At 42.2% G+C, this 11,195-nt stretch overlaps 1 protein-coding gene across 1 annotated transcript in view; it reads left to right on the top strand.

The window, feature by feature from the left end:
* Positions 1-4,229: 4,229 nt before the first annotated feature.
* Positions 4,230-11,195, top strand: part of RORA (RAR related orphan receptor A) — a 596,842-nt gene continuing 589,876 nt past the window's right edge. The window contains exon 1 of the mRNA XM_089663931.1: positions 4,230-4,410. Coding sequence (XP_089520057.1) covers positions 4,254-4,410 — 157 coding nt within the window. The 5' untranslated portion in view covers positions 4,230-4,253. The remainder of the gene's footprint in view (positions 4,411-11,195) is intronic.

The raw sequence follows: 11,195 nt of genomic DNA, 5'->3' as shown, positions 1-11,195 counted from the left end.
GACTCTGATACACACACTGACACTGATACACACACTGACACACATACATATACACTGACAAACACACATACATACACGCTGATACACACATACATACACACTGGACACACACACTGATACTGACACTGACATACACACTGACACACACACTGACATACACAAACTGATACAAACACTGACACACACACATACATACACACTGACACACACTCTGATACACACACACACTGATACACACATACTGACACACACATACACTGATACACTGACACATACACACTGACACATACTGACACATACATACATACTGACACTGATACACTGACACACACACACACAGAGACAAACACACTGACTGACACACACATACTGACACACATACATACTGATACACTGTCACACACTGACACTGATACACTGACACACACATACACACTGACATTGACACACTGACACACACTGATACACTGACACACACATACATACACACTGACACTGAAACATACATACACACTGACACCGATACACTGACATACACACTGATACACTGACACATACATATACACTGACACACATACATACTGACACTGATACACTGACACACACACTGACATATACATACAGTGGGGCAAAAAAGTATTTAGTCAGCCACCAATTGTGCAAGTTCTCCCACTTAAAGAGATGAGAGAGGCCTGTAATTGGCATCATAGGTAGACCTCAACTATGAGACACAAAATGAGAAAAAAAATCCAGACAATCACATTGGCTGATTTGGAAAGAATTTATTTGCAAATTATGGTGGAAAATAAGTATTTGGTCACCTACAAACAAGCAAGATTTCTGGCTGTCACAGACCTGTACCTTCTTCTTTAAGAGGCTCCTCTGTGCTGCACTCATTACCTGTATCAATGGCACCTGTTTGAACTTGTTATCAGTATAAAAGACATCTGTCCACAACCTCAAACAGTCACACTCCAAACTCCACTATGGTGAAGACCAAAGAGTTGTCAAAGGACACCAGAAACAAAATTGTAGACCTGCACCAGGCTGGGAAGACTGAATCTGCAATAGGCAATCAGCTTGGTGTGAACAAATCAACTGTGTGAGCAATAATTAGAAAATGGAAGACATACAAGACCACTGATAATCTCCCTCGATCTGGGGCTCCACGCAAGATCTCACCCAGTGGGGTCAAAATGATCACAAGAATGGTGAGCAAAAATCCCAGGACCACACGGGGGGACCTATTGAATGACCTGCAGAGAGCTGAGACCAACGTAACAAAGGCTACCATCAGTAACACATTACGCCGCCAGGGACTCAGATCCTGCAGTGCCAGACGTGTTCCCCTGCTTAAGCCAGTACATCTCCAGGCCCGTCTGAAGTTTGCTAGAGAGCATTTGGATGATCCAGAAGAGGATTGGGAGAATGTCATATGGTCAGATGAAACCAAAATAGAACTGTTTGGTAGAAACACAACTCGTCGTGTTTGGAGGAGAGAGAATGCGGAGTTGCATCCAAAGAACACCATACCTACTGTGAAGCATGGGGGTGGCAACATCATGCTTTGGGGCTGTTTCTCCACAAAGGGACCAGGATGACTGATACATGTACAGGACAGAATGAATGGGGCCATGTATTGTGAGATTTTGAGTGTAAACCTCCTTCCATCAGCAAGGGCATTGAAGATGAAACGTGGCTGGGTCTTCCAACATGACAATGATCCCAAACATACCGCCCGGGCAACAAAGGAGTGGCTTCGTAAGAAGCATTTCAAGGACCTGGAGTGGCCTAGCCAGTCTCCAGATCTCAACCCCATAGAAAACCTTTGGAGGGAGTTGAAAGTTCGTGTTGCCCAGCGACAGCCCCAAAACATTACTGCTCTAGAGGAGATCTGCATGGAGGAATGGGCCAACATACCAGCAACAGTGTGTGCCAACCTTGTGAAGACTTACAGGAAACGTTTGACCTCTGTCATTGCCAACAAAGGATATATAACAAAGTATTGAGATGAACTTTTGATATTGACCAAATACTTATTTTCCACCATTGAACTTGTTATCAGTATAAAAGACACCTGTCCACAACCTCAAACAGGTGCCATTGATACAGGTAATGAGTGCAGGACAGAGGAGCCTCTTAAAGAAGAAGGTACAGGTCTGTGACAGCCAGAAATCTTGCTTGTTTGTAGGTGACCAAATACTTATTTTCCACCATAATTTGCAAATAAATTCTTTCCAAATCAGCCAATGTGATTGTCTGGATTTGTTTTCTCATTTTGTCTCTCATAATTGAGGTCTACCTATGATGCCAATTACAGGCCTCTCTCATCTTTTTAAGTGGGAGAACTTGCACAATTGGTGGCTGACTAAATACTTTTTTGCCCCACTGTACATACATACTGACACTGATACACTGACACATACATACACACACACTGACACATACATACACACTGACACATACATACACACTGACACACACATACATACACACTGACACACACATACATACACACTGACACACACATACATACATATTGACACTGATACACATACATACACACTGATACACTGACACTGACACATAGACACACACTGACACTGATATATTGACACATAGACACACACTGACACACACATAGGCACACACTGATACACTGACACAGACACACACTGACACATAGACACACGCTTACACTGACAGACACACACTGATACACTGACACTGATACACTGACACATAGACACACACTGACACTGACACATAGACACACACTGATACACTGATGACACACCCATACATACACACTGACACTGACACATAGACACACACTGATACACTGACACATAGACACACACATACATACACACATAGACACACACTGACACTGATAGACTGACACTGATACACTGACACACACTGATACATACATACACACACTGACACATAGACACACACTGATACACTGATGACACACCCATACATACACACTGACACTGACACATAGACACACACTGATACACTGACACATAGATACATACACACATAGACACACACTGACACTGATAGACTGACACTGATACACTGACACACACTGATACATACATACACACACTGACACTGATACACTGACACATAGACACACACTGATACATACATACACACTGACACACACATAGACACCCACTGACACTGATACACTGACACATAGACATACACTGACACACACATACACTGACACATAGACACACACTGACACTGATACACTGACACATAGACTGACACTGATACACTGACACACACATAGACACCCACTGACACTGATACATAGACTGACACTGATACACTGACACTGATACACACATACATACACACTGACACACACACTGGCACTAATACACTGACATACACTGACACACACACACTGGCACTGATACACTGACACACACATTGATACACTGACACACACATTGATACACTGACACTGATACACTGACACACACACTGATACACTGACACACACATTGATACACTGGCTGACACACACATTGATACACTGACACTGATACACTGACACACACATTGATACACTGACACACACACACTGATACACTGGCTGACATACACACATTGATACACTGACACACACATTGATACACTGACACACACATTGATACACTGACATTGATACACTGACACATAGACATACACTGACACATACATACACACATAGACACCCACTGATACACACTGACACTGATACACACATACATACACACTGACACTGATACACTGGCACTAATACACTGACACACTGGCACTAATACACTGACACACACATTGATACACTGACTGACACACACATTGATACACTGACATACACTGACACACACATTGATACACTGACACACACTGATACACTGACACACACATTGATACACTGACTGACACACACATTGATACACTGACACACACATTGATACACTGACACACACATTGAAGCCTGTGTCCTCCTTATAAATCCCAGCACTTCTCCTGCCTTCCCTCTAGCGCTGTCAGTGGCCATTCGGGGTAACTGCTCTTATATCACACACTTTCCCTCTGTGTCTCTCCCTCCTTCCTTTCCTTACCATAGAGTTGCATTGACACAGAGACAGAGGGAGTCTATGAGCCTCCTCCCAGCAAGATCTTACATTGGGGGGGGATCCTAATCCTCAAGACCCTACAACATCATTTCTTCTGGGGGAATAATGGATCCTTGTTCTCCTGCAAGCCCTGATCCAGCTTTGGAAACAGAGATCAACAAGCCAGCCCCCCAGCCAAGGGACCCCCAGGAACCTGCAAGAAGAGGGGATCACACAGGAGCTGCAGGAAGACACAGCTACCCTATCACCACCACCAACAGAGGTACCATCACCAACATGCTGGGGGTCTAGACAGGGAGCGAGCTGTGGGAGAGGCAATCTGGGGCTTTCTATTAGACATTCATGGAGGGAGATAGAAGCAGGGATGGGAGGATAGCAGAGGACAGCAGAGCAGCCTTGGAAAAACTTTGACAGCTTTTTTTTTTTTTTTTTGGTGGGGAGGAGGGGGGCTGATTAACCCCTGCAAGCTCAGCAACAGTCTGAAAGGCTTTGCCCGCTTGCTGGGTACATGATCAGCATTAGGTGACCTGGTGCAAAAGTTTGCATTGAAATGATTTGCAGTGACAGATGCAATAATGTTAGCAGGGGCTGGTTTGACCTGGGTACCACTCCTCCTGATTCCTGCATCATGTTGTAGCCCTCTACAGACAAAAAAGTGCTTACAAAGCTGCACTGGGGACAGGTACACTACAACTACTTTCAGTGCCAGTTGTCAGCTTGGCTGCCGGAGTAACCCCTTAAATGCCAGAGGGCTACACATGGCATTGCACAGCTCCCAGGAGGGTGAGAACACATATTAAGCTGTCACGGGGGATGTGCACTTAGTGTTAAACCGTGTCCTGCCATCTTCTTTGTTTGCGTGGCTTTCGGTTAAGTCTCTCCCGCTCTCCCATGCAAGGGTTAAGGATTAACCACATTGCTGCTCTACGTGTTTGACAGCACTAGTGAGTGCACTGTTTATATTTATCCTGGAGATCCCTCCTGTTATGTAATTCAATTAAATATGTTAATTATAAGTTTGGCGTTGAGCAGATTACATCACAGAAGGGCATTACTACATGTCTGTCAATGTTCCCCTTTATCCAGGTCAGTAGTAGTTAGCCACATTGAAATCAACTTGTTCTGTAATGTGGAAGACGTTTATTGAAACCGAGGAAGCAACTTGGATGAGCTGCGAAACGTCTTCAAGGTTACAGAATGCGACAAACTACCGCGTGACCTCATGGCAGTTAAAAGGTGCTTAAAGTGGATCTAAACCCCAAAACAAATATATAATATATTTCCGCTTACCAATCTTTAAATGTGGTGACTGCATTAGTTTTTTTTTTTTTTTTTAGGCTGTTTTTTATTTTCACCTGTTTTCCAGCCAGTAACACACTTCCTGTTATAGGGTGGCTCCATGGTAGATGGAGGAGCAACAGAGACACCCTTGGACAGCAGCACTGACAACCTAGTTAGATACATAGCAAACTTACATGGATTTGACTGATAAATTAAAGGCAAACTCCAACTGACACTTTATAAGCAGTTACAGCAACCGTTTTGGCAAATATATTAAATACTATATATATATATATATGTGTGTGTGTGTATGTGTGTATATATATAAATATGTAAAATCTGACCACATATTGTTGTTACATGGTTTGTCTCATCCTTCTAACTGGCATACATATTATATACTGTATATATATATATATATATATATATATACAATTTGACCACCTATTGTTGTTACATGGTTTGTCTCATCCTTCTAACTGTCACTTTTGGTGGACAGCTTGGTCTGTTAGTAAGTTGACAAGTAACAGACCTACTGACTAGATCAGCAGGTGAAAATAAAGGTAAAAATACCAAAAAAATGAATGCAACCATTACATCTAAGAATTGGTAATCTGCAATATATTGCATTTTAGATATGCTAGAAGTACCTTTGACTGCTATGTAGTAATGTCCAGTTCAATATTTTTTGTTTGGTTTTGTCGAGTTTAGATACACTTTAATCACTCATAAACAGCTACATTTCATGCACAGTAGTAATAATGATGGAATAAAATATAATATACAGTATATGTGAAATATACATGCAGGATTTCATTGCAGGCAGAGCTATAGCAGCTATTTTGTACAATAATGTCCCATTTTTAGGCTGTTTTAAACTCAAATAATGTGACTATAGAGTTGGGCACAGAGTTATAAAGCTAACCATACACTCTACAATCTGATTGTACAATCTCCTTTGGATCTACCATCAACTATGTACCATAAGGGCCTGCCTGATTTGATACTAAGTAAAAGAATTGTTTAGGTTTGTATTCACTTTATATTATAATATTCTATTATATTTATTGGTAAAGGTAATGGTGGCCATACACGTAACAATCTGATCAAACAAATCTTCACAAAATTGGATAAAATGATAAAATCTATAAACAAATGAAAAACATGTACTGTTGATTGATTTTGAGTAATGTTCTGATCGGTTTGGTATGAAAAATAGATATATCGATACTAAGTGCATGGAAGCAAACAAATCTGATTGTATTTTTGTCCTGGACAGTACATTGTTCGACAATATGATCGTATATGAACTTGTTCTGTGTATGACCACTTTAGAGGAGATTTTACAATGAAATTGTATAGTGTATGACTAGCTCAAAGCTCTGCAAATTGTGGGACTGTAAGAAGCAGTGCAAGACGTTTCATACATGATGCTGTACACTGGAAGCTGAGAATGTTACACTTTCAAAACTGCTTTTTACATGTTTTATAAACCACATCGTTCTTCTATAAACATTTTCAAGATCATTCCTAAAATATTTTGAAGATGGGAATGCTCAGTATTTTAAAACGGAGTTTATATCGTTTTGTGTGCGTTTATTTTCAAATATTCCAGCTGCTGTCCTCAGGAGCCCTCAGAGGCCTTATGAATAGTTTAGTACACACAGGTGGAACAATGCGCGGGCCGTGGTGGCCTTCCTCCTACTGTACAGGGAAGCCTAAAGCTGGCCTGACCACTGGCCTGGAGGCCACCCGCTTGTCACATACACCTACCATACAATAGTCCGGAGTTCTGGCCACTGTCAGGAGACGGATTGTAGGGTCAATGAGATGTGTTCTAACATGGTGTTTGTCAGTTAATGAACTTTATGTGACAGCACAACATTTTAATGCATCCTAATGTAGTTTTCTGATTACATCAATACTACCTTATAGGTTGTCATCAAATGTTCTTGTTAGTATGAAATCTAAATTTAAACTGATGGTGCTTAGTCCTAGCAAGAGTCGTGAAATTTTGCCCGGGGTCCTCCGCTACGTGCTTTTGTGTATGTCTGGACTCTGACACTGTCATGTACGTTTGGTGGCAGTGTCCAATGGCCCAGGTCTATAGGCACATATCCATCATTCTAGGCCACCTGGTTAGTGTACTTCTAAAGTCTAAACATTTTTTTTCCCTTTAATGCATTAAAGTGGTTGTAAACTTCAGACTATATAAGTACCTGAAATAAATAAATAATGAAATCTGAACAAAGCAGACATTTCTATAGTGTTTACTTGTCTCTCTCTAAAGCACCAAATGTCATTTCTCTTTGCTGTCTAGTTCTGCTATGACACGTTTTCCTGACACCAAGGGGAAAATGGTGACAGGGAAAGGAGCTATAGCTGATTGACAGCCTCCGCTCTGTTCCTGTGTGAAGGGTTATGTCCCTTCCCTCCAATCAGCTCTCAGAGCTCTTGTACAGTGTGTAACTGCAGCTGCCCGCCCCCTGCTTTGTGAGTCTGTGAAAAATTATTTTGATCTCTAAGTTCTACAAGGATGTAGAGGACAAATGGCTGCAGATAAACAGTTACAACTTATTTAGGAGGGTTTGTTTCATCTCTGTGTATCATCTGAGGCCAGTCACTTTACTGGGTGTAGGTAAGGGTTTAAAACCATTTTAAGGAAGGAACGCCCCACTATCTGTCCTACCCTCTCTGTCCCAAACACTAAGCTGGGTTCATGTCACCGCTCCAGCACTTTCTCTGGCTCCAGCACAATTTCCTAATAACTTTCCAATATCTTTCTGGTCTCAGGCAACCCCTGTTAAAAATGACTATATTTACAACTTATGATATGTGAATGTGATGGTGAGTGAGAAGAATGCTCCTTACACTCCTGGTCATTGGGAAAAAATAGCTAAAATGCTCATTGGTGTCAGTGGGAACCTATCTGAGAGGCAGAAACTGCTCATTGCCCAAGGAAACCTTAGCAAACTCTAGAGGAACCATAGGGTTCCATGGAATCCTGGTTGAGAAACCCCTGATCTACTCAATCAAAACCAACTGCCATTACTTTCCATCAATGTAAAACAGAATTAAACCCATCAAGTTAACAGTCCCCAAGAACAGTTATAATCAAGGAATGTCTGAAAGAGAACTGAGACAGTTACTAGGATGTCTATGTTAGTTCTCTGCAGAACTGTCAAACTATCAATTGGCTGGCTTCATAGCTGACCACATGTGCAGCCCCATGGTAACTGTAGATGAAACAGAAGCTAAGACGGCAGCTTCCTGGCTGTAAAAGATAAGAGGGTTTCATTCCATTTTACGTTATTGGTCTTCATCTTTACGGCCACTAAACATGCTATTGCCAAGGCATGGAGATTTCTGGTCCTGAACTATTGTGAAGTGGCTGGCTGGAGTGTGATATGCATCCTCCTTGCAACCTGTTTTAAAAATCAAAAGGCTGTACTACCATGCTGCAGGGCATTATATCATGGCCCCATTAAATTAAATGGGTCATGTTCAGCGGCGGAACAGCCCGCTGATAACGACAGGGAGTTTAATTTTGCAGCATGTGTGCAGTCCTTTCACATGTTGCTTAGGTGGGCGGACAGGAGGTGGTAAAACTGTGGCTCAGCCACCTACTTTTACCGCCCCCTGGCTGCCTGTGTGATATGCATCCTCCTTGCCACCTGTTTTAAAAATCAAAAGGCTGTACTACCATGCTGCAGGGCATTATATCATGGCCCCATTAAATTAAATGGGTCATGTTCAGCGGTGGTACAGCCCGCTGATAACGACAGGGAGTTTAATTTTGCAGCATGTGTGCTGTCCTTCCGCATGTTGCTTAGGTGGGCGGACAGGAGGTGGTAAAACTGTGGCTCAACCACCTACTTTCATTGCCCCCTGGCTGCCTGTGTGAATAAACCCTTAGACAGAACAGCTACCTTTGACAAGATATGGATCCCTTGGATTAAACATTTCTACCCCTCTACCTTTGACAAATGTCTCCTACATATATGTGAGGAGTTTTGTACTGCCTTGGTAGTTCAGGGGCAATATTTCATACCCTCCCCACTTCCATCTTTCTTATCTTTTTTAGTCCTAGGTTTTAGTCTTTCTAATGACCAGATAAACCCGGGTACAATTCAAGGTTAGCTATGTGCTGTAGTCTGCATGCCTGTGACCAGGGATGCAGTGCATGCGCACTTATTTTTATATGTTAAGAATGTATAACTGGAGACTGACCTTTTATTGTGCTTGACCGTGTACCATGTGATATATGTATTGTAAAAACCCAATAAAAACCTATTGAAAAATTGATATATTCAAATAGATTATTTTCCCAGCAAAACTTGTAGTAGTTCTTCAGGAGTGCTATACCTTGTAAAACCTGGAGAACTCTCATGTCGGGATACCCTCATGTAGATGTGTTTATGAAAGGTGGAGAAATACATTTGCAAACAACAGTTTAAATGCCATCACTCCATAACCATGCACATTGCAGGGCAGTTGCAGCGTGGCCAGATTCATTTGAATGGGTCACGTTTGCTGGTGGTACTACCTGCCAAATGTGCCATGCATTTAATTTTTGCCCTGAGCAGCTGCATTCCCTTGTTTTGGTAGCCAGTCGTAGGGGGTGGTAAATCCATGGCTTAAATGTTGGCTTTTACTGCCACCTAGACACACATCTGAACAAGCCCTAGCAGCAAAGGACTGGATGACTTATTTTCAGTTTTTGGAAGTGTAACCCATCACAAGTGTCTGGGGGACTGCTATCATCAGAAAATACTAGCCTTAAGGCTTGGTTCACATCTGTGCGGGTGGTGCCACTGCAGATCCACACAAAAATTTGTGCAGCCGCACCACCCGCACAGAAGAATGCGGACCCTCGGGGGGTGCCATTAATTCTAATGGCACGCTGCCCGCACTGGAAATCGCAACCGTACTGGGAATCGAGGTTCCCGTGCGGGCTGCAGTTTCCAATGAAGTGCAGGGACTTCTTCCCTGCGTGTCATGGAGCACGGGAGTCCATTCAAATTAATGGGCTCTCATGCCCGCGCAAAACGCGGCCCACACGGCTGCATATATGTGAACCGGGGCTAACACACATCTAAAAATTTGTTTTGGCTTTGTAGGCCATACCAGGACCACTAAAGTCTCATTCAGACATACCGCAGTGACCTGCATCTTTCCATAATGGGTCAATGCAACCACTATGATACATAGAAAAATAATTTTCTATGTCCACTGATCACATCACAATGCTGATGTGATGTTCAGTGTAAACAAATGCAGATGTGCTGCATTTTTCCACAATGCACTGGATTGCACCACAGGTGATGGAGTGTACACTTTATAAGCTTTCAACAAAATAAAAAATTTAAAAAAAGTAAACAATGCCTTTGAGTTATAAAATGCAAGGCACTATTAATCATTGAGCGGCTGGTGCGTGCATACCCTAACTTACATTCACGCAGCCTAAAATAATTTTTAAAAAGTATCTATCATTCTTGTATTTCTAGTTGTTTCTTTCGGGCGGGAAAATTGTTCAGAATAGCTTGCAATGTGCAACGGGGGGGGGGGCAAATGTTGGGATAGTTTCTTTTTAAAAAGTGTATTAACAGACCTCCTATATTGTAAGCTCCAAGGAGCAGGGCCCTCCTAGCCCTCTTGTATTGAACTGTATTGTTGCTGTATTGTCTCCTGTTATATTGTAAAGCGCTGAGCAACTGTTGGCGCTATATAAATCCTGTATAATAATAATAATATAAGCCTTGAGAT

Source organism: Staurois parvus, unplaced genomic scaffold, assembly GCF_062004578.1.
Source record: "Staurois parvus isolate SC_StPar_1 unplaced genomic scaffold, SC_StPar_1.0 ptg001805l, whole genome shotgun sequence".
Classification (NCBI taxonomy): domain Eukaryota; kingdom Metazoa; phylum Chordata; class Amphibia; order Anura; family Ranidae; genus Staurois; species Staurois parvus.
This window is presented reverse-complemented; position numbering and strand designations above follow the sequence as displayed.